Below are 24,808 nucleotides of genomic sequence, written 5' to 3' on the forward strand. Positions count from 1 at the left end.
CCCCAAAAATATATATTAAATTTAATGAAGATTATAAATACTTCCCTTTAAGTCTCCTTCTAAATTTCCTTCTCTATTTTGTGTATTTTTTAAATGTTTTATTGATTCTCCTTCATTCTTTTTAATATCAGTCTCACTCTTCCTTACTCCACTCAAAAATAAAAACCTTTTCTTGGAATTTATTTGAAATAATTAAGTGTGGTTACACAAACAAATTTATATTGGATTAGGTCTGGAAAATGTGTAACCTCCTTTGTACCTATTTCCGATCACTTCTCCACGTGGACATGGGAGGCATGCTTCATCATTAATTTATTGGTGTTGCGATTAACCATTGTATATTATTAAGTATTTTAGAGCTGTTTTCCTTAACAGTGTGGTGGTAATTGTGTAAATCACACTTGCCTACATTTCATACTAATCTTACCAAGTTTCTCTGAAACCATCCCTTTTATCATTTATGTACTTGTGCATTTCTATTATATTGTTCTATCATGATTTGTTCTGCCTTTCTATAATTGATGGGTACCCACTTTCTTTTCCATCTTTTCTAAAACAGAGTTTTTCTAGAAATGGTTTGGGGTGTGTGTGTGTGTGTGTGTGTGTGTGTGTGTGTGTGTGTGTCTGTATGTCTGTGTGTGTGTGTTCTTTTCCTCCTTTGGTCTTGTTTTTTTAAGGTATATGACTAGTAGTGATATTACCAAATCAAAGGGTATGCATAGTTTAGTGACTTTGGATATATATTCCAAATGGTTAAAACAGTCCTCAACTTCATCAACAATGCCTTAGCATACTTCTCTTCCCAAAGCAACTGTCATTTTTCTCTTTTAGGTTCCTTTGCCAATCTGATAATTATCAGGTAGAATTTAAAATTTATTTTAGTTTGCATTTCTCTTATTATTAATGATTTGGAATATTTTTGCAAAGTCTTTGATAGCTTGCTTGTTTTCTTTTGAGAATGAATGACTAAATAAAATATTTAAGTGCTTACTATGTACAAGACTGGAATACAATTAGAAAAGTGAGACATAACTCCCTGCTCCCCAATAGTTCAATTTCAGTGGGAGAGACAACACATATATAAGTCAGTTGGAAAAGTCCTAAGGCCCTTAGATTTTAGCAGCAAGGTAGATGGTAATGCCTCTGTATTATTATTTTCCTGATAATATTATATTAGTTTCTGGTGTTGAAAATTGCTTGTTCATATCTTTTTATCATTTATCTATTGAGGAATGGCTCTTATTCTTATATATTTGAATCAATACCGTATGCATCTTGGATATTATACCTTTACAAGAGAAACTTGACACATTTTCTCCCTTGTAAATGTTTTCCTTTTAATTCTAATTGCATTGCTTCTCAGTTTATATTGTCCATTTGATCTTCACTGTGATCATCTCTCTTCCATGTTTGGTCAACTCTTCCCTTATTCATAATGGTGAAAGGTGTCTTCATTATCCTCCAATTGTTTGTTATTCCCTTTTATATTTAGATCTTTTTTTTAATTTGAAGCTCATTATGGTATATGGTGTGCAATATTGATCTAAACTTAATTTATAGTGGTGGATTCATTGAATACTATATATCTCTTATGTTCTATTATTTCTGGATCTTGCATGCCTAATCTGTTCTGTTTATTAACTGTTCTATTTTTTAGCTAGTACCAAATCATTTTTATGATTGTTCCTTGGTGTAGCATAATTTGATATGTGGTACTGCCAGGAGGTCCCCTTCATTAGCATGTGTTTTTCATTGTTCTTTTTATTATGTTAACTGAACTCAACCATGAGCAACAGTTCCTCTCTAATTATTTTTCTTCCTTTACTTCTTTATGAATATTTAGTTTTACATAACATATTTTTTGTGTGTCTTTTGTGTGGGCTTCTAGATATTTTATTAATTTTGCAATAATTTTTAATGGAATTTCATTTCTGTGCTGAGTTTTTGCTGAAAATATTATTAAATTTTTAGTTGCATGTCTAGGGTTCTCCATGTAGACTATTATATCTGCAAAAAATGTTAATTTGTTTCTTCTTTATCATTTCTTTCCCCCTCAATTTCTTTTTCTTTAATTATTGCTGTACCCAGGGCCCCTAGTGGATAGAGTGCTGGACTGGAGTCAGGAAGACCTGAGTTTAAATTCAGCCTCAGACACTTATTAGCTCTGTGATCCTGGACAAGTCTCTAAATTCTATTTGCTTCAGGTTCCTTATTTATCAAATCAATCAGTATTTTTACCAAAAATATTCCAATTGGGGTCATGAAAAGTCAAATACTACTAAAATGACTCAAGAACAAGAACAAGATAGTGTGATATAGCACCATGGTCCTGAATCAGGAGAACCAGTTCATATCCTCCCTCTGATACTTATTAGTGGTATGACCTTGGGCAAATCACTTAATTTGTATGCCTCAGTTTCCTCATCTGTAAAATGAGGAGAAGGAAATGGCAAAACATCCCAGTATCTTTGCCAAAAAATGGGGTCATGAAGAGTTGGAAATGATTGAAAAATGACTGAAAAAACAACAACAAAAAACCTCAAAGGAGGAGGGACATTGATCAGTTGATTGCATTTGGGGAGAGAACCTGAAAGTCAAAAAAGGGAATGTTTTTATGTATATTTTGGGACCAGTAGTGTGAGAGAAGAGAAAAGCAATACTGAAAAAAAAATGGCCAGGGATACAGTTTCACCTGGGGAAGCCAGATCTATGTGAGTACTGGAGGATGGAGGAAGCATGGGTGATGGGGAAAATTGGTGGTATGCCATAAAGATGAGAATTCTTTCGAAAATGAAAATTCTCAACTAGCCCTGGAGGTGGAAAAGCTCAGGATTTTTATTTTGCAAGCCTGCCAAGTGCACAGATTAAACTTTTTTTTTTCTGGTTAGACAATAAGCTACTTGAAGACAGGCTGAAAAGGAAAACAGCTAAGAGATGGCTAGGCTTAGTGAGTCTGACCAGAGTGGAGTGTGGCCAAACTTTTATAGTCTTGCCTATGGGGTGACTAGGTGGTGCAGTGGGTAGAGCACCAGCCCTGGAGTCAGGAGAACCTGAGTTCAAATCTGACCTCAGACACTTAATAATTACCTGTGTGCCCTTGGGTAAGCTACTTAATCCCATTGCCTAGCAAAAAAAAAAAATCATCTATAATCTTGCCCCCTTCCCCTGCAGGGAAGAGACAGGGAAAAGGGGGTGATTGCCTCTACTGAAAGGCAGGAAGCTGGAGCAGGGGGAGAGGGATGAGCCCAGGTTGCTCTTATCTTGGTGAATTTACATTTTTACCAAGGAGTTACATTGAAACAATAGGAGGGAATTTACATTTGATTAGGGCCCCTGCTTCCCGGACAGGCACAAATAACATTTTCTTAATATTAAAAACTAGACAGATGTTTCCCCTTCTACAGCATGAGAAGAAGGCTAAAATGAAGGGAATTTGTCCATTATGGAGAGAAATTGCAGAAGAAGGAACCCTTGGAATAGAAAATGAGATGTGTAGACTTGAGATAGGTGGGAATGAGAGACTGGGCAGTAAGAGCTGGAGAGGAGGAATTCAGTATCCCTGAGATTGAAAGAGTAAGATGGGTGAGACTTGGTTAACCATTGGAGAAATTAATCCAACATAAGAGAAGAGACTGGAAGAATTGTGAGTACTTTTGAATAAAAGGGGTAGATCCTTTTTGAGCCCAAAGTTGAATTTTCCACGTCCTTGTCGTATTTTTTTTTTTTAGTTTTTGCAAGGTAATAGGGTTAAGTGACTTGCCCAAGGCCACACAGCTAGGTAATTATTAAGTGTTTGAGGCCGGATTTGAACTCAGGTACTCCTGACTCCAGGGCCAGTGCTTTATCCACTGCACCACCTAGCCGCCCCGTCATATTGTCATATTTCTTCTTAATAATATAATAATTCTAATGAGAAAGTATGAATTGAATGGCAAAAGGGAGGCATCTGAAGAATGTATATCACTCAGTTATTTTTATTTTTTTTATCTACTTTTATCAGAAATTTTTGTTGCTTTTCCTCCTTTCCCTTAACCTCTATGGTTGGTATACACATCCTGTAGCACTGTTTAATTTGGACTTTAAGTACTTACTTTTAACTCTTGTTATTGCCAGAATGTTAAAATGTGTGTGTGTGTGTGTGTGTGTGTGTGTGTGTGTATAACTATATCAGTTTACTTAATTCTGTAATTTTAATCAGTTCTCAACAGATGATTAGATTCAGTTTTATGGTAAAAAAAACAACTTGCAGACTACAATTGAAGAATTCACTTAAAGTTCTAGAAGGATTGCAGTGCACTAATTCTCTCCAATCCACTCTTTTGGGATTTACCTCTCCATTTACCAGAAACACTTAAAATCAGACTTGGCTTTTATTTCATCTTCATTTCTGAATTTAATACCACTTGAAAGAATGCCTTTTGGGCAGTGGACCTGCAGGAACTTTTTGGGCTATGTGTTTGGTCTTTTGTAAGAAGCTCCTTGAGTATGGGTCCCTTGACAACTCAGCCATATGCTTGGTATGGCAGATGACATATAAGAGGCATTTTAAAATGATGAAATCCTTCAGCCTAGTAAAAATACAAGTCAGTCATATATTTTTCATCCCTAGAAATCCTTTCTTGGCAAGCCTAGCTTTTTGTGTGCATCAGACTGGCACAAACATTTTTGACTTCCAAAATATTCTCTTCTGATAAAGCTTACCTGTAAGCTGCAAAGGATCTGAGGTGTTGATCTTTTGCATTCTTGAATATTTGGTTTGAAATGAGTGACTTTTTTCTGTTTTATTTTTTTATTTCCTATTGCCTCTTCTCTGAAGTATGCTTTATTAAAAGTATTATCCTTGTCTCAAAATTTTAGTTCCCTTTAGTTTCAAGTGGAAAAAAATTTGGACCTTAGTTTAAAGAATAAAATAATACAAGTTTCATGTACTCTGCAACTGAGTGGTATAAAAAGTCTTAATAGATTGGAAATAAAAGAAAATGGCCTTTGTCCTTGAGCTTATAATAATAATACTTAAGGTGACTAGCAAAATAGCTTACATTTGTATTAGAACTTTAAGGTTTAAGGTGCTTTATACACATTATCTCTCTGATCCTTACAAGTTTTGAGGGTAAATAATATATGTTTGATTTATATAATTTCAGTCATATTATTAGACCATTTAGATGGAATATTCTTTTGGCAAATCAGAGTCAACATGTCCAAATAGAATTCATTTTTTTTTCCTACTCCCCTCAGCATACTCATTCCTCTTCCAAGCTTCCTTTATTACCGTCGATGGTATCATCATGCTCTAGTGACCTAGGCTAGCATCCTCAGGACCATCTTCATCTCCTCTCTTTCACTGAGCTGTTGCCAAATCTCATCTCTTCTGTCTCCTCAACATCTTTCTGTATGGGTTCCTTTCTCTCTGCTTCATGCTTCATCTCATCACTCCATGCTTGCTTCTAGTTGAATCACTCCCTACCTCAAATCTTTTCGTGTTCCAATTCATTCTCCACCCAACTGTCAAAATGATTTTCCTATAGTGTTGGTCAAACCATGTTACCCCTCCCAGCCCACTGAACTCCATGATTTTCCTATTCACTCTAGAATAGATTTAAACTCTTTGGAGTTTTTAATAAAGCTATTTAAAATGAGGTCCAAGTCTACTATCCAGGCTCATTATATAGAACTCCCCTTCCCACATTCTGGGCTGCTAGGTTGCACAATGGTGAGCATGTCAAACCTGGAGTCAGGACAGATTCATATTTCTGAATTTAAATATGGTCTTAGATAATTAACTAACTGTGTGACCCTGGGCAAGTTGTTTAACCCTCTTTGCTTCAGTTTCTTCAATTGTAAAATGAGGTGGAGAAGGAAATGGCAAACTACTCCCTTATCATTGCTAGGGAAATCGTAAATGGTTAGATACAACTGAAAATGACTGAACATCAACAGATCCCACATTCTACAGTCTAACCAAATTGACTTTTCTGACTATTCCTGATACATGATAGCTGACTTTGATATAGTGCTTATTATAATAATTATTATAACATTATTATAATATTATTATAGCACTTAACATTATTATATTGTTATTATTATTATAACACTTAACATTATTGTTTCACTTGATTCTCACAACAACCCAGGAAGGCAGGTGTTGTCATTATCCCCATTTTACAGATGAGGAAACTGAGGTAAACAGTTAAGTGACTTGCCCAGGATCATACAGTTAGTAAATGTTGGAAACTGGATTTGAACTTAGGTCTTCCCATTTCCAGTCTCTAGATACAACACTCTATCCATCCTAACTCCCATACCCATACAATACTTCCATCTTCAATCTTCCATATCTCATCTTGGTACCTTATTAGTTATTCCCTTTCTATTGGAATTCATTCCTTCCTCACTTCTATCTCATAAAAATCTCTTTTATTCCTTAAGACCCAACTTAAGCTCATTTTTTCCAACTTGATAATTTTATTTTTTCAATGTCATGCTATGGTAGTTTTTCCAGCATTCATTCATTTGCAAATTTATTTTTCTACCGTCTTTTCTTCTCTCCTCTCTCTTCCTTCCCCTTTACCATGAATGAAAATTGTGCATGTCCATTTGTGTTAATGTATTTACATATTAACCATTTTTTTATACAAGCACTCTTGACCACTCATGGTTTCATATAGAACTTGTTTAGCCTTTCCCCAATTGATGGGCATCCCTTCAATATTCAGTTCTTTGCCACTACAAAAAGATCTGTTAAGCTTACTTTCTCAGTGAGGCCTTTTCTAATCCTTACAACTTTTAATGTATTCCTCTGTCAGTTTCCTTTTACTTATATATCTATACTTACTTTTATTGTCCCTCTCTCAATTCCCCAGCAGAATGGAACCCTAGAGGCTAGCCCCAATACTCCCTTATAGTTGATGCTTTCTAAAAGCTTGCTGTTTGATTCCCTGGAGACAGGAGACATTTTACACCATCAGCCCTCTAGTATCTTGACTGATCACTGCTTTGGTCAGAATTAGGTAACTGATACATAATAGTTGACATACTATCTTGTTTTTGATTTTGTTCTGATTTTTCATCTTGCAGAGTAGCTCATTGATCATCCTCCCTATTACCAATGCTTGGGAGAGAGGAGCATTGATTAAAGCTAATCATCTTTGTGGATTTTCTTAATTGAAGATTCAATTTTATTTTAGTTTCCTCAGCTTACTGCTTTTATCAAAAGTATATCCCCATAGAAGTTTTTCAAAATTTCACATACAGTGAGAAACTGCATTTTTTTTAAAAGTAGACTAGGAAGGATCTTTATTTTCATTAAAGAAAAAATCCCCAGGAGTCTTTTGAGCTACTAAGCATTTTATAAAAATCATTTGTGACAGTTCACAATTGTGCTAAAAGGGAATAAGCACTGGGTCTAATATGAGGGGTCCAATTCAAAACAAATAAGCAGAAAATATTATTTCAGAGGCTCTTCCCACCCCTATTTTGATTAAAGGAGCATCATCAAAACCACCCTTTCCTTTCTTTTCTCAGGGGAAATCAGTGGATAAATTTGTCTCCAAAATTGCTGTAAGTAAACAGAACAGTGGCCCATTTATTCCAACAGTCTGTCTCTGGCCGTGATGAGACAGATTGCACTCATCTTCCATAAAACAGTATTTACAACATTATTAGTTTCTGATTCTTTCATGTAGCAACCCATCACTAGATGCTGAAATTTAAGGTTTGTAACTTAATGCCGCCCCCCCCCCATCTCTTAATTGTTTCCCCAAGTAAAGTTAGAATCTATTTTGTAATTTTGGTGTTATTTTTACTTTGAATTCTATAGGCTACTTCTATGCCCCCCCTTTCCCCCCACATCTGGAGCTGTAATTTCTTCAGTGTAGGGAGCAATGCAGATTGGCAATTGATCAACAATTTATGGATTTAGAGAGTCACCTGGGGGCTCTGAGAAATTGAGTGATTTGTAACAGGTTGCAAAGCTAATATGGGCTAATGACAAAGTCTCCTAAGACTTTTTTTTTTAGGGTTTTTTTTTTTTTTTTTTTTGTAAGGCAAACAGGGTTAAGTGGCTTGCCTAAGGCCACACAGCTAGGTAAATATTAAGTGTCTGAGACCCTGTTTGAATCCAGGTACTCCTCGCTCCAGGGCCTGTGCTTTATCCACTATGCCACCTAGCCGCCCCTCTCCTAAGACTTTTTACATTCAATGAATATCAGTGAATGAAATAAGAGTTAAATGAACAGAACCAAGAGAGTGTTATATACAGTAATGGTAATATTATTTGAAGAGCAACTATGATTCTGCATACTACAAATACTCAGGACTTATGAATACTCCAAATACTAAGGACTTAAGAAGGAAAGTGCCATCTATCTCCAGAGAAAGAACTGATAAATAGAAGTTTGAATATTATGGTAGTATGGTTTTTACATCTCTCTCTCTCTCTCTCTCTCACTCTGTGTGTGTGTGTGTGTGTGTGTGTGTGTGTGTGTGTATTTGTGATGGCATATTTCATCAGTTTTTCTTCCCAATAATAGGAAATCTTTTCCCCATAGCCTATCAGGCTAATAATGAGAAACAGATTTCTTATTAAGAGGTAAAGAATACAAATCAAAGCTGGCTTACATTTTCCCTAACCCACTAATCTGTCACCTGATTTCGTGTGAAAGTGACCTATTGTTTGGGGAGGGATAACTTAAAATGCAACAAAAAATAAATTAAGTTTTTTAAAAAGGGAGGAACAAAAAAAAGGGATGGAGGTAGTAGTGCTTTGCTTTAAATCTCTCATGGCAGGACATTTGTTCTCTGCTTGGAAGGCAGATTTCTTTCTAGAAAAAATATTTCCATCAAAGACAAAAAAGTAGCTTTATAAAACCATATAATAATGATTATTGACTTTTGCTGTGCTAAAAGGTTTCAATATTCTACATACATGTTTGGCTGAAAATCCTATGAATAATATCAATAATCCTATGAAGTAGGTATTTTATATCATCCTAATTTTACATATAAGGAAAATGAAACTCAGAAATAAGATAACCTGCCTCTGTTTACCCATCTAGTACCTGTCAGAGATGGGATTTAAACCTAGGTATTCCTGATGCTAATACAATATTCTAGTTATTATGCTATAATTCCTTGCCCATAGCAATACAGTTTTAAAACCTGTGATGGAAATAAGACTGACATAAAGGTTTTTTAAAAAAAAATTTTTTTTAGGGTTTTTTTTTTTTTTGGCAAGGCAGACAGGGTTAAGTGGCTTGCCCAAGGCCACACAGCTAGGTAATTATTAAGTATCTGAGACCGGATTTGAACCCAGGTACTCCTGACTCCAGGGCTGGTGCTTTATCCACTATACCACCTAGCTGCCCCCCCCCAAAAAATTTTTTTAAAAGATTTGTTAGTCATACCAAACAAATAAGAGAGTAGTGAAAGCTACTTAACAGAGTAGATAGAGAATTCCCCTGGAACCTACTGAACAAATTCTCTATTACATTGGTAAATTCTTCTGTGAAGGATCTATGGAATACCATAAATTAGAATCACATAGGATCAGGGTAGCTAGGTGTTGAGGTGGATAGAGCACCAGCTCTGAAATTAGGAAGGACCGGAGTTCAAATCCGACCTCAGCTACTTGATATTTACTAGTTGTGTGACCTTGGGCAAGTCACTTAAACCCCATTACCCCACAAACAAACAAATAAAGGATGAGAAGGAATGGATGGATTGTGTTTCACATGACAGAGTACTCACCCAAAATGAGGAAAGTTAAAAATCATTGAAGCATAACCCAATTAGGATATAGATTTTTGAGATTATGGAATTAGAGTACTTTTATAGGAGTTAAAAGTCTAATGTCAATGTGATGATTCTTAAGAAATTTGAAGGTGAGAGGACAAGATCAACTATCTCACCTTATTATGTTGTTGGGGTCATTTAGAATCTTGCTAAGCTGATTAAGTTTAGCATCATATTGGATAAACTCAAATCTTGTCCCAAAATTTGGAACTGATCAAGAAACTTAATGTTCCTTGGAATGAGGAATGTTCTGGCCTTGATTTGAAGGCCATGACAATCCAGAGGAAATGGTGGTAAACCAAACATAAAATTCTTCTGAAAAATAAGAAAGCCAGGGTCCCACTGCTTTTCTGTTCTTTTGGCTTACATCCAATACACTGCAGCACTTCTAATGTATTTTGACACTTTTCTGACACTGGTTCTGTGTGGTGTTTCATCAATTGAACTGCTTTCTAGAAAAATGAGTTTGCTTCTCAATTTGGATCAATGTACAACATAGAAACAAAGTAAATACTGACAAATTGCTTTCTGTGGGGGGTGGGGGAAGGGAAGTAAGATTGGAAGAAAATTGTAAAACTCAAAATAAATAAAATCTTTAATAATAAAAAGGAAGATAAAAATGAGTTTTCTGAAATTTATTAAATAAAATGGTGATTGCTTCTTTGTTGCAGGATAAAAACTTTAATTTAGTTTTAACATTTGCCTGTGTCTTAAATGTATTCTAACTCCTTTTTTCTTTTCAGATCATCCTTATTTTATTGCTGTTCAGTTCCATCCTGAGTTTTCTTCCAGGCCTATGAAACCTTCTCCTCCATATCTGGGTCTATTGCTTGCAGCAACTGGTACACTCAGTACCTATCTGCAGCAAGGCTGCAAACTGTCCCTAAGGTAATTTTTGTAGTATTTACAGCAGTAATATAATTATCTTTCATTTCTAGAGCTTTCTCTGCCCAATACATATGGAGCTGTTAGGAAAGACTTTTTTTTTAAGTGGGAAATATTAATATTAACAAATTATGCGTTTCCTCTAAATCCCCATCACAGACTTGAGGTGAATATATATATATATATGTTTTTTTCTTTCATATTTCCATATTAAGCCATGTTACCAAAAAAAAAAGGAGAGAGAAAAATAAAGAAATTGACTACATTCTTAGAGACTGTGACTAGAATAGAAGTTCTGTCAGGTTATTACAAGATGGAAAAAAAATGGAGTACAAGATTGCATGTTTATTTGAGGACCAGTCTAGTTAAATATGGAGAAACTCAACAACTCATAGTGACCTTTTAAAAATGTGTGTGTATGTGTATGTTATTTGTAGTCTAGTGTGTTGCCTTATATACATAATACATAATAAATATTTGCTAAATAAATATTGGAATATATCAAGTTAGTAACAGATGGATTACAGTCTGTGTTGGTTATGCCCATATCAGTAAAATGACAGGTCCTTGAAATATTACTACCATAGTCTTTATAACTTTGAACAGATTGACTTTTAGACTTGTCAGAATGGAGATATTTTCTTCTTCAGAATGACAGAAGATGGGAATAGTCAATGTTGAAGAGGTGATAGAAAGACAGAAACAATGCATTGGTGTGGAGCTGTGAATTAGTACAATCTGGAAAGCGATATGTAAATGATGAGATCAAACTGTCCATGCCTTTTAACCTAGGATTCTACTGCTGGACCCTCAAGGGGGTCATTGATACAAAGAAAGCCTCCTTACACACCCAGATATTTATGCCATCCCTTTTTGTGGTCACCAAGAATTGCACACCAAGTATATTCCTATTATTGGGGAATGACTAATAAGTTGTAGTAGTTGATGACAAGTGGGAATGGAGAGCAGGTAAAACTCATTTTGCTTTTGTTTTTTCTTGCCAAAGGGAATGATTTTTGGACTGGAAAGGACCAATAGGGAATTGATACCTATAATAATAAATAATGACATGCTTATCCAATTTGCAAATAACATCAACTTGAAAGGGACCAATAACATTTTGGATTCCAGAGTCAGGATCCAAAAAGATCCCAACAAGCTATAATACCGGGCAGATCTAATTAGTTGAATTTAATGGATCATTGTGCTGTGAATGTGAATAATATATAAACCATTGTAATAGAAATAGAAAATAGAAATATAGAAAACATTGTAAATGGAAATCGTCTGACTCTTGTTTATCATAATTTAAGAATGAGAGGGAAGAAAGGAGCTGTCTCTAAATTCGTTTCTTCTGGCCATGTGTTATTGGGGAGCCCTTGTATTCTGTCTCTTCTTTTTGTTTGTTTTGTTGTCTTTTTTGCAAGGGTGAAGTGACTTGCCCAAGGTCACACAGCTATGTAATTATTAAGTATCTGAGGTCAGATTTGAACTCAGGTCCTCCTGACTCTAGGGCTGGTGGTCTCTCCACTTGCTGCCCCTCTCTTTTCTTTTAAAAATGCTTCATCAGGATTAAATCATCTCACTGCTTCCAAAGGAAGGCAACTCAGCTCAGTTGGGATAACTCAAAAGAGCTAGATCATTGCCTAAGAAACACAAATGGTAATGCTTTTAAGCATCACAGAATTTCTGAACTGGGAGGATGTTCAGTGGATCACTAGAACAAAACTTGAAATAGAATTCCTCTTCTAACTTAGTCAACCACTGCTTATGAAAACTTTGCTTGAAGGGAAGCCTATTACCTCCCATCTACATTTGAGGTAGCACATTCATAGTTGGGTAGCTTATTGATTAGGAAGTTATTTTTTTCCCCTCTGACATCAATCTTAGAGTTAGTTCTCTCTTTGCATCTCCATTCATTGCTCCTAGTTTTTCTTTCTGGGGGTCAAACATATCTCACTTCCTTCCATGTAACAATTCTTGTCTTACTGGAGTGTTCTTTAGGCTAAACATTGAGTTCTTTCAACTGATCCTCATAAGGTATGAATTCAGGGCCATTCACTGCCCTAGTCTCCTTCCTCAGGACACTTTCTAGTTTGTCAATGCCCTTCCTAACATGTCCATAATCAAGCATGGGGTTTCAGAGGTGGTCTTACTGGAGCAGAACACAGCAAAATTATGATTTACTTGTTCCTTCATAATGGACCCCTATCAATTCACTTTTATCATGCTGCTCACTCACATTAAACTTGTAACTACTAAAATCCTCTTTTTAGATGAACTGTTATCTTGTAGTGCTTTCTTCTTCTTATGTTTGTAATTTTTTAAAGCCATTTTAAAGATTTTGAATTTATCTGTATTAAAATTCAGATCTTTAACTCTTTAAAACTTTAAAACTTTTTAATTATCATTTTCTGAATTATATATAAAGATAATTTTCAGTATTCATTTTTGTAGTTTTCTCCCTCCTACCTTTCCATTTTCACATCTAGAATAACAAATAATCTGATATAGATTATACATATACAATCATAACAAATAATTTCCATATTAGTTATGCTATGAAAAAAAGAATTAGTTTTTTTTTTTTTTGCCAAGGCATTGGGGTGACTTGCCAAAAGGCACACAGCTAGGTAGTTGTTAAGTGTCTGAGGTCAAATTTGAACTCAGGTTCTTCTGACTCCATGGCCAGTGCTCTATCCACTGTGCCACCTAGCTGCCCCTGTGAAAAAAGAATTAGAACAAAAAGGGAAAAAATCCATGAGATAGAAAAAACAAAACAAATTTAAAAAGATGGAAATGGTATACTTTGATTTGCATTCATATTCCATAGTTCTTTCTCTGGATTTTTTTAGGATTGTCTTTGATCACTGTATTGCTGAGTAGAACTGCTGTTATGGTTTTGCCTGGTTCTGCTCACTTCTCTTAGCATCAGTTCATGTTTTTCCAATTTTTCTGGAATCAACCTGCTTCTCGTTTCTTATACAGCAATTATATTCTATTATAGTCATGTACCACAATTTATTCAACCATTCCCCAATTTATAAGCATCCCCTCAATTTCAAATTCTTTGCTACCACAAAAAGAGCTGTTATGAATATTCCTGTACTTGTGGGTCTTTTCCCATTTTTTGTAATTGCTTTGGGTTACAGACCTAGTAGTGGTATTAATGGGTCAAATTGCACAGTTTTATTGCCCTTTTGATTCTAGAATCCAAAGTGTTAGTGGTCTCTCCCAGGTTGATGTCACTGCAAATTGGATAAGCGTCTCATTATTCATTATTATGGATATTAATTCCCTATTTGTCCTCTCTAGTCCAAAAATTAATCCCTTTGGCAAGGAAAATAGAAGCAAAATGAGTTTTATCTGCTCTCAGTTCCCATTTGTCATCATCTTATCCACTCCAGACAACAGTTCCAGCCTTTTTTTGAATCTTCTCATTACCCTTTTATTGCTTTTTTAAAGTCTCAATCCATTTGTCTTCAGCTTTCTTCACCATACTCTCAGATTCATTAAATCCTGAGATTTAGTATTCCTGACACTGTCCTTACAGGACCATGCCTATGATGCCACAACAGACATAATAAAAAATATACATGTATGTGTCAATAAAATATATACAATACATTCTTATGTATACATAATTAGCAACATATTAATTCCATAGTATATAAAACTAATATAAGTAATATGCTACATAAGCAAATATTAATAGCAATTATTCATTAATAATATACTACAGTATCATACAAAATATGATATGATGTCACCTGTGTCAGAGAGTTGTGAGCTTGAAGTGATTTACAACTCTTAAAATGCTATATAAATGTTAGCTATGATGTTGATATTATAAGTGCCATCTTCTGTTATCTGCCTTTGCTTTGGTCCCTGGAGATGTATAATCTACAATTTATAATCTAAATTGGTTGGCATTTCTATGCATTCACTTTAGTCTCTTTAAATTACATTCCTTTTGCATCAGAATTGTTTCTTTTTACTTAGAATTTCATTTTTGAGAACTTACAAATCCCCACGATCAGAATTCTTTGTGTCTTTGTGTCTTTCCTCTGAAGTGTTTAAAATTTTCTTTCCTAAAACCTAAGAAACTTGTTACCTTATTTACAACTTTCTTCTTTTCTATCAGAAACTCAAGGAGAAAGTGATCCCTTTCCTTATCACTTTCCTCCGAGAGAGGTGAGAATCAGATCAAGAATGAAATTTTCCCTTGTTGATTCTTCCACCTTTTGAAAGACGATTATCATAAAGTCAAATCAAGAAATTATTAACTACGGATAGCAGATAATTGAAGTTTTTTTTTTTACTGTTGTCCCATGTTCCCCTGTCAGGTTTGTGATCTGTTTCTCAAATTCCTTGTCTTCCTTCTGGCCAAGTGGTCTTTAGCATACTACAATGACAATATCACCTCTGCCTCTAACTTAACCCTCACTACATATATCTTCTAAATACAAAATGCTGCCTTTCCCCTTCACTCATTTTTACCTATCCTATTTCTCTTGAATAAGATAGACTCTTTCAGAGCCATATTGTAACATAGTACAATAAACTTTTATTGCCCAATACTATGCTGCAAACTAGGGATAAAAAAGACAAAAATAGGAAATATTCCCTAACCTCAGGGAATTTACATTGTTCAGGGACTTTGGTCTCATTCCAGGAAGTTTCAATAATGATGTCATTGAGGTCAAATTTATTCCTCTGTCTTAGGTCTTCTATTTCATCTTGTTTGTTAACTATTCACTGCTTGGGAAGTAGGGCTAGGAATAAGAATCTATATGGTGCCTATTATGTTGCAGATCCTGTGCTTTTTATAAATCTTTTATTTGATTTACACAATAACCCAGGAGGTAGGTATGATTATTATCCCTATTTTACAGTTGAGAAAACTGAGGTAAACAGGTTATATGAATTGCCCAACATCACACAGCTAGTGATTAATTGAGTCTGGATTTGAATGAATACTCAGCCTGGGCACAAATAGCCCCTGAAAGGAGTTAAAAGATTAAGCTGGTTTCATAATCCCTGAATTTTCCCAGAAGTTTGATTATAATAGCTAGCCTTTATATAGCTCTTTAAAGGTATGCAAAGCATTTCATCCTCACCACAGGTACTTTTCAGACATATACAAATAAATGAGGCTTCCTTCCCTCTATACTCTGCCTTTAATCTGGAATACTACATCCTAAGATGAAAAGGATTTTGGAGGGACCCTTTACTCTATACCCTATCCTGGAATACTAGATTAATTTTATAGTTCTCGTGCCATTAAAATGAGTTGCAATGGGATTATGTATTTTTAAAGACTTTTACTGATAACTTTTGTTTTTGTATCACCTTTATTTCTAAATATATCCCTCCTCCCCCATACCCTATGTAACAAAGAGACCTATCCCATGTACAAAGAATAAAAAAGAAAGAGAAAACTAAAGGAATTTTGTCAGAATACAGCATGTTCCACAACCATAGTCATTCACTTTTGCAAAGAAGGGAGAGGTATGTGTTCTCGTCCTTTCTTTGGGACCAAGTTTAGTTGGAGCCCAAGTTGGTGGGGGTGGGGGGGGAGAGGGCACTGGAGTTGTGTAACTCAAACTGAAACAAAAGTTGTTATTATGGCCCTGAGATGAATGGTGCCCCTAGATTGGAGATTTGGTGATTCTCTCCCATATTCAGGGAATGTGCACAGTTTGAGAACTTTAAGCTATGAACAGGGGAAGCTAGATACCTCTGAGCCTGGAGGCTTTGAATTCTGCCTGAAGGAAATCTTTTTACTCAGTACCTGAAAAAGTTATAGACAGAAGAATGAATGTCTTAGAGGTAGGAAGCTTGATTAACTGAATGCCCAACACTCCATTTATCTACAGAATAACTGTGGCTTAGAAGACTTGTTTTAGTTAGTTCAAAGCCAATCAGGTGGGACTGTTCTAAAAGTATAATAAATCTCAGTAAGATAATCTTAGACTAATATTTCTAGACACTTGGTTTTTCCATTTGAACTGGATATGCCTGACAAATTGAGGCACTATAATTAGTCAAATAAAGGGTTTGATGTTCAGACTATTAAGACACTGGATCCAGACATTTAATAGTATGTTCCTTTTTTTTTAATTAAAATGTTTTTCATTTAAACAAAAAACTTTTAATATTTAAAGAAGTATTCTCCTTCCCTCTCTTCCCTCTTCCTTCCTGGGAAGGCAAGCAATTTGATATATTTTATATATGTCATGATCCTTTTGTACCACTTTCATTGACTCTCCAACTAGGTGCTACAGTAAATAAAACATAAGACTTGCAATCAGGAAATCCTTAGTCCAAATGTGGCCTAAGGCAGGTATTAGCTGTAGCAACTTGGGCAAATCACTTAACTGAAGTCTATCTCAGTTTCTTCATCTACAATATGGAGATAATAATAGCACCTATCTTCCAGTATTGTTGTGAGGATCAAATGAAATAATTTATTTTTTGGTTTTTAGTGTTTTTAGCAAACCTTAAAGTGCTATATAAAAGTTAGATATCATTATCTTTTCTAAGGGATAATTTGAAGCAGTTGGATGTTGTCATGGTTGGATAGAACACAGAACTCGTAGTGAAGAAAGCCAAGGTTCAAAGCTTGCCTTATATATTTTTGTAACCTTGGAAAAGTCCCAGCTTCAGTTTCCTCATCCATAAAATGGGAATTATAGTACCTATAATATTTACCTCAAATGATCGATGTTAGATCAAATGTGACAAGCTTCAAAGCACTACAGAAATATCAACTGTCTGTCATAACATAGAGTCCATGGTGGGGTGAGGGTATTAACACAGGTAGTCATACAGAGACATTTCATATTTTATGTATAACTTCACTATATCACCGAATTTCTCACGTTCTTTTTTAATAACGAAGTGAACATGGCAGATAGAAATTGATAATTGAAAGTTTTTGTATTGAAGAGTTCTTGCCTATGGTATTGATGGTGTCCCTTTTTTTAAAAAGTTTTTTTTATTAAAGATATTATTTGAGTTTTAAAATTTTCCCCCCAATCTTACTTCCCCCCCCCCCACAGAAAGCAATCTGTCAGTCTTTATTTTGTTTCCATGTTGTACATTGATCCAAATTGAGTGTGATGAGAAAGAAATCATATCCTTAAGGAAGAGACAAGAAGTCTAAGAGGTAACAAGATCAGACAATAAGATATCTGTTTTTTTTTTTTCTAAATTAAAGGGAATAGTCCTTGAACTTTGTTCAAACTCCACGGCTCTTTATCTGGATACAGATGGCACTTTCCATTGCAGACAGCCCAAAATTGTTCTTGATTGTTGTACTGATGGAATGAGCAAGTCCATTAAGGTTGAACATCACCCCCATGTTGCTGTTAGAGTGTACAGTGTTTTTCTGGTTCTGCTCATCTCACTCAGCATCAGTTCATGCAAATCTCTCCAGGCTTCCCTAAATTCCCATCCCTCCTGGTTTCTAATAGAACAATAGTGTTCCATGACATACATATACCACAGTTTGCTAAGCCATTCCCCAATTGAAGGACATTTACTTGATTTCCAATTCTTTGCCATCAACAAACAGGGCTGCTATAAATATTTTTGTACAAGTGATGTTTTTTTTACCCTTTTTCATCATCTCTTCAGGGTACAGACCCAGTAGTGATATTGCTGGGTCAAAGGGTATGCACATTTTTGTTGCCCTTTGGGCATAGTTCCAAATAGCTCTCCAGAAAGGTTGGATGAGTTCACAGCTCTACCAACAGTGTAATAGTGTCCCAGATTTCCCACAACCCTTCCAACAATGATCATTATCCTTTCTGGTCATATTGGTCAATCTGAGAGGTGTGAGGTGGTACCTCAGAGAAGCTTTAATTTGCATTTCTCTAATAATTAATGATTTAGAGCAATTTTTCATATGGCTATGGATTGCTTTGATCTCCTCATCTGTAAATTGCCTTTGCATATCCTTTGACCATTTGTCAATTGGGGAATGGCTTTTTGTTTTAAAAATATGACTCAGTTCTCTGTATATTTTAGAAATGAGTCCTTTGTCAGAATCATTAGTTGTAAAGAATGTTTCCCAATTTACTACATTTCCTTTGATATTGGTTACAGTGGTTTTATCTGTGCAAAAGCTTTTTAATTTAATGTAATTGAAATCATCTAGTTGGTTTTTGGTGATGTTCTCCAACTCTTCCTTAGTTATGAACTGCTCCCCTTTCCATAGATCTGACAGGTAAACTAGTCCTTGATCTTCTAATTTGCTTATAGTATTGTTTTTTATGTCTAAGTCCTGTAACCATTTACATCTTATCTTGGTAAAGGGTATGGAAGTGTTGGTCTAATCTAAGTTTCTTCCATACTAACTTCCAATTATCCTAACAGTTTTTATCAAAGAGGGAGTTTTTATCCCAATTGCTAGACTCTTTGGGTTGATCAAACAGCAGATTACTATAATCGTCTCCTGCTTTTGCACCTAGTCTATTCCACTGGTCCACCAGTACCAAACAGTTTTCATGACTGATGCTTTATAATATAATTTTAGATCAGATATGGCTAAGCCCCCTTCTTTTGCACTTTTTTTTGTTAAGCTCCTGGAAATTCTTGTCTTTTTATTTCTGTTGGTGTCCCTCTTTAAGAGTCATGGGCAGAGATAATTTCCATCCTTCCTTGGAGACCCAAAGGAAAGGAATAAATTAGGAAAAAAGGAGTGAACCAAGAGCCATTTTCTGGGAAAGCATTTTGAAAATAAAAAATGAGAAATGGATAACAGAAATGACTGATACTGACTGTAATGATTTCATCCAGAAGTTAAACCATCATACGTTAATTTCCATAATAAGGAGACCAAAAAGAGCACATAAAGCACATTAGTCTGCAAATATATCTGACTTCCGAAACAGAAAAGGTTACTGCTTTATCATAGGGAAAAGCCTTTTTTTTTTAAAGTATAGACATAACTTAAGGAAGTCTTCTTATTTTTCATTTCAAGACTTCAATTTCTTGCTTCCCTTGCATAGTCTAACAAGTATTTTGTTCTATTCTGCTACTTCTAATTTCTGACAAGTTTGTGAGGATGGCGGGCTAAGTGACTCCCTTTCCTTCCTGCTGTCTCTGGTGTTGATGGTCTCCTTTTTACCTTCTAAACTGTTTGTTGTTTCCTATCTTAGAAAGAACAAGTGATTCCCCAAATGCCCTTTTAAAAAAACTTTCTACTTTCATTGTGGCTACTTTTCTGGGCTTTTGGCCCTACTTAACTTCTTTTTTTTCCAAGTGAAAACTTGTTAATACTTTTTCCAATTACATATAATAAAAATTGTAATGTCAACAAATTTTTTTTGAGTTTCAAATTCTTTCTCTCCCTTCTTTACATCCTTCCTTGAGAAAGCAGACATAGATTATACATAGAAAGCAGATATAGATTATACATATGTAATCATACAAAACATATTTCTATATTAGCCATGTGAAAGAAAACACAGACTAAAATAAAAAAAACCCCAGAAAAATTAAGTTAAAAAAAGTATTCATTAGTCTGCATTCAGACTGTCAGTTCTTTCTTTGGAGGTGGATAGCATTTATCATCATAAGTCCTTTGGAATTGTCTTGGATCATTATATTGCTGAGAATAGTTAAGTCATTTACATTTGTTCATCATATACTATTGCTGTTCCTGTTGAGCTTTTTAAATAGCTTCTCATTTAGTATTTGTTCTGAAGCTTGTAGGCAGGCAAAACTGTACACTAAGCAAGATGTGGGTGGAACTGCTTTCTGGGACTTCTGTTCATCAGAATAGACGACATAGTTCTAAATCAACCTCTTTTTAAGATGCTCCTAGATAACATGGTCTAGAAATAAAATTGTCATTTAGAAAAGTATTAACCAACAACAAAGTTAAATTATATTAAGTGTTTACTAAAGAAATGTATTTCTTTGGGGAGGCATCTTGAAAGTTCACTGAATTTAGAATCAAAGGACTGATTAGAATTTTGGCTCTGACACTTAGTACCTGTGTGACCTTTGGACAAATTCACCTCACTTTGGGCCTCAGTTTCCTCATCTATGAAATAATGTGATTGGGTTGTATATCTAATAATGTCCTTTCTAGCTGTGATTCCAAAGACATAGCTCAGTAAGAGTGGCAACATTGTCTTAGTGGGTAAGGCAGAGGATTTGGAGTTAGGAAGATGAGTTCAAATCTTGTGTACTCGCTTTGTGATTCTGGGCAAGTTACTTAATTTTTCTATGCTTCAGTCTTCTCATCAGTAAAATGGAAAAGTGGGACTTGGACTTGATCATCTCTGAAGTCCTTTTGGGTCCCAAGGATCACAGTGGGTACCCACTTTATATTTTCTGTGTGTAGTTTTCTTTGTATTTTACCCAATGCTGTTGCTTAGAGAAATGCTTCTTTGCTCCTTCTGAGAACTGATTTTTTTTTTGTTCATCAGCTTTTGTGTTCATCTCAAAAACACCAGAGCAGGTCCCTTGAGCTCATTAATGCTTTAGTATGATGCCATGCTCTATTATTAAATCTGTTCATGATATGGTCAATAACAAAATTGGAGAGAGTCAGTCCTAGCAGTTTCTCTTCCCTTTTCATTAGCAACTTAGAAACTGGTGGGAATTTTCATTGAAAGGGTAGTTTTATTTTGGCCAGACCTTAGTGCATCCTCAAAGAGCAGCTTGACGTCTCTTGAGTGCCATACATGAGAATAGAATTAGAATATGCTTATCTAGACAGGAATTGAGCCAAAAAAATTTGTTCTGGAAGCAGCTCTGCCTGCTCTGGATTGCCTACTGTCTCCAAGGACTGATTCTTCTCTTCATCCCCATAGTTGGAATCATAGCTTTTTAGCTTGGGACTAGAATGAAGCCTAGAAAGTATTGATGAATGGTTTTCTACTCTTCCATAACAGAGAGAGAGAGAGAGAGAGAGAGAGAGAGAGAGAGAGAGAGAGAGAGAGAGAGAGAGAGAGAGAGAGAGAGAGAGAGAGATTAATGGCATTATTCAGCAGTCCCTAACACTCTCTCAAGTCTGGAAGCATTTTTCTTCTTTGAAATTCATTGTCCATAATTCCTAACAGATTATATTATTAGTATATATTCTGGTTGTCCCTGGACTACCTTTGAGATTTATTGTGCTTTGACTTAGGGAATGATTATTTCACATTTGAGTTGTTATATTTACAGCAAATTTGAAATGGAAATTGATATATTGATTAAACAGTACCTTACTGGTAAAAGGTCTTTAAAAAACATTTGCTCAAGTGATTTTAGTAGACTTTATTTAAAATTGGGAAGCACTTGTCATAATGGATAGAAATCAAGGATAGCTAGGTGGCACAATGGATAGACTACTAGCCCTGGAATTAGAGGGACCTGAGTTCAAATTTAGACTCAGACACTTACTGACCCAGGGCAAATCACTTAACCCCAATTACCTCAAAAAAAATGACCAGAAGCCAGCTTCAAAGACCTGGATTCACTTCTTACCTCTGACAGATTTTGACTTTGTGACCAGGGCTTTACTTCCTAGTACTCTAAGCAGCTTTCTAAGATTATACTCCCTCTACCACTTCCCAGGACATCAGTCATCTTGACTTAATTTTGCCTTTGATGACTCTGGAGGAGAGAGTGAGGCTGAGGATTTTGTATGGCTCTGCTCACTTAGATCCAGTTTACCCAAAAGTTAAGGTGATGTCATTGGTCCTCTTTGAGAATGCAGGATGAACAGTAACATGACAGTTATTGTTCTGTAATTTGCAGAAACAGTGTTGACCTGTACTGGGGAAGGGCTTTTCCTCATCTGGAAATTCTCCATGATAAGAAGTCACAGACAATTCCTATAGCCTGATGAAAACTAATTTGAGATACACAGCTTTTGATTTATAATATGAAATAATTAACACTAATGTTATATATAGAAAGAAAAGAGTATTGTACAAATATAGGTTAATGAATTTCCCTCCTCCCAAACCAAATTTCTTTGCATTGTTTACACTTGATTTCTATCACTGAAAGGGAATAAATCATAACACTGAATATTTTGCATTTAATAATTTCCCTTGACTATAGTCTACATTTTTTTTTTATTTAGTGCAAACTCTTAAAGCACATACTAAGCTGTTATGTCATTGCTTTTATATTTTATGGCTTCCAGGGGCACATTCAAAAAGAAGTAAGTACAGCAATAATAATGCTTGGAGTAAACTTTTATGTACATGGTAGCAAGCTGTCAATATGCTTATTCACCTTAATAATGCTTTGATATGCAATATGGTAGCAGGAGGGTTGGTGCATGCAGGGAATTCTAATGAATGCTTTTATTTCACCTGTGTATTGACAGTCCTTTCTTCTGTCAACCAGTGGGTCATGGTCTAATCACCACCATTAGGCAGCTCAGAAATGTTGCTCAAAGTAGTACTATTGTATTTCTCCAACCTTATGTCATTACCTGTCCTCGTGGTAAAGATAAATACTTTCCCACATTGTTCTGACATTTTGCTTCTATCATACAACCTGTAGAATTTTAATAGCTGCATAGGATAGATAGTCACAAACTAATTCTACCTTCCATTTGTAAAAATGCCTTGCTTAATTCAATGTTGTAAATATCTCAAACGCTGCTTTAGTTCCTTTAGGCTACTAAGGTGGTTTTGACTTTGCCTTTGGAGAAGAAATGGGACAATGAACACTGTATCTTTTCCATGGTCATTCTACCTTTCCCCCAAAGCATGTGCATGAATGGGAGATTCTTGCTTTGGGTTAAGTATTCAATTGATCAGTAGCCATGTTTTTTATCCTTTATTCACTGAAGATCCATACCATTTGGGATATTTAGCTTCTAAATCTTTATTCCCAATTGCTGATCTATATTACTTTGCTTCCTGGTGGAAAATTATCTCTCATAGAATTGTGGTTCCTGTTACTGAGCAAGTACAAAATTCTTCCTGGCAGGGTCTTTTTTAGGAGAACAGTAGGCTGTTTCCATCCCCTGGAGTGTTTAGATCTCAGAGAGGCAGTGTCAGAGATAGGAAGGACTGGAAAGTTCTTTCTCTTGGATCCTGGGAAGTTGCATATCTTCTCAGGGTTTCAACTCTTTAAGACTGTTCATTGCTGATCTTCATTGATAAAATTTCCTCACCTAGAAGTGTCTTTGGCATACACCAATGAAATAACTGGTTGATTCAGTTCTCCTCAGGGATTAAATTCAGTAATCCCTCATTAAGCATCTGCTGATGGATATCTTGGTTTAACTACAAAGTGCTGTTTATAACTTCCTGGGTTCCAATCCTGCTTCAGACCATAGCTGTTTGGCATGGATGAGTTTCTTAACTCATCTGGAGTCTCAATTTCCTTAACTGTAAATGGGAAGAATAATAACCATTATCCTTACCCTAAGTGACTTTTGTGAAGATTACCTGAAATAATGTATATGAAGAATTTTGCAAACCTTATGAGGTTTCATTATGACATTGTTGTTTTTGTTGTTGCTGTAAGGCACTGTACTTTTCCTAACAAGATGAAAAACAATGTGGACCCTGCCTTCAGGTAATTTATAATCTAGTAGGGTGATCAGAATTTTACACAAATGACAAAAGGTTTAGAAAGATGAAATAAATGACATTTAAATATTTCCTAGAAGAATAAATTTAATCTTCTTATCCCTAGATAAAGGAGTGAAAACTCCAAAAAACAAAACAAACAAAAAAAAGATTTTAACTTGATATGTGAAAATTCCATTAACAGTTGAAGATGTCTGGATGGATTAGTCAATTAATTGGCATTTATTAAGTACCCACTATAAGTCAGCCAGTCACTGTGCTGATTATTTTAGATACGTTAGATTTACTTTCCTCCTCTCAAGGAGATAAAAACTAATGAAGAAGACAACAGACAACCATGATATGGTTAGGATAAATTGGAGCAATTTCAAAGGGAAAATTCAGAGGAATGGGAAGATGGTTTATTTGAGTTTTGAGTTTTACAATTTTTCTCCCACTCTTACTCCCCCCCCCCCCAATGGAAAGCAATCTGTCAGTCTTTATTTTGTTACGGGAAGATGTTTTTGAAGAAAGTGTGATTTTGTTTGTGACTTGAAGTAAACTAGAGAAGGGTGGGTCAGGGAAAG

The 24,808-nt window shown here is 35.3% G+C and overlaps 1 protein-coding gene across 3 annotated transcripts in view; it reads left to right on the plus strand.

Moving 5' to 3' along the window:
- Positions 1–24,808, plus strand: part of CTPS2 (CTP synthase 2) — a 122,438-nt gene that overhangs the window by 89,985 nt on the left and 7,645 nt on the right. For all 3 annotated transcript variants that reach the window (XM_074192368.1, XM_074192366.1, XM_074192367.1), the window contains exon 17: positions 10,539–10,683. In XM_074192368.1, coding sequence (XP_074048469.1) covers positions 10,539–10,683 — 145 coding nt within the window. The remainder of the gene's footprint in view (positions 1–10,538; positions 10,684–24,808) is intronic.

Source organism: Macrotis lagotis, chromosome 6, assembly GCF_037893015.1.
Source record: "Macrotis lagotis isolate mMagLag1 chromosome 6, bilby.v1.9.chrom.fasta, whole genome shotgun sequence".
NCBI lineage: Eukaryota > Metazoa > Chordata > Mammalia > Peramelemorphia > Peramelidae > Macrotis > Macrotis lagotis.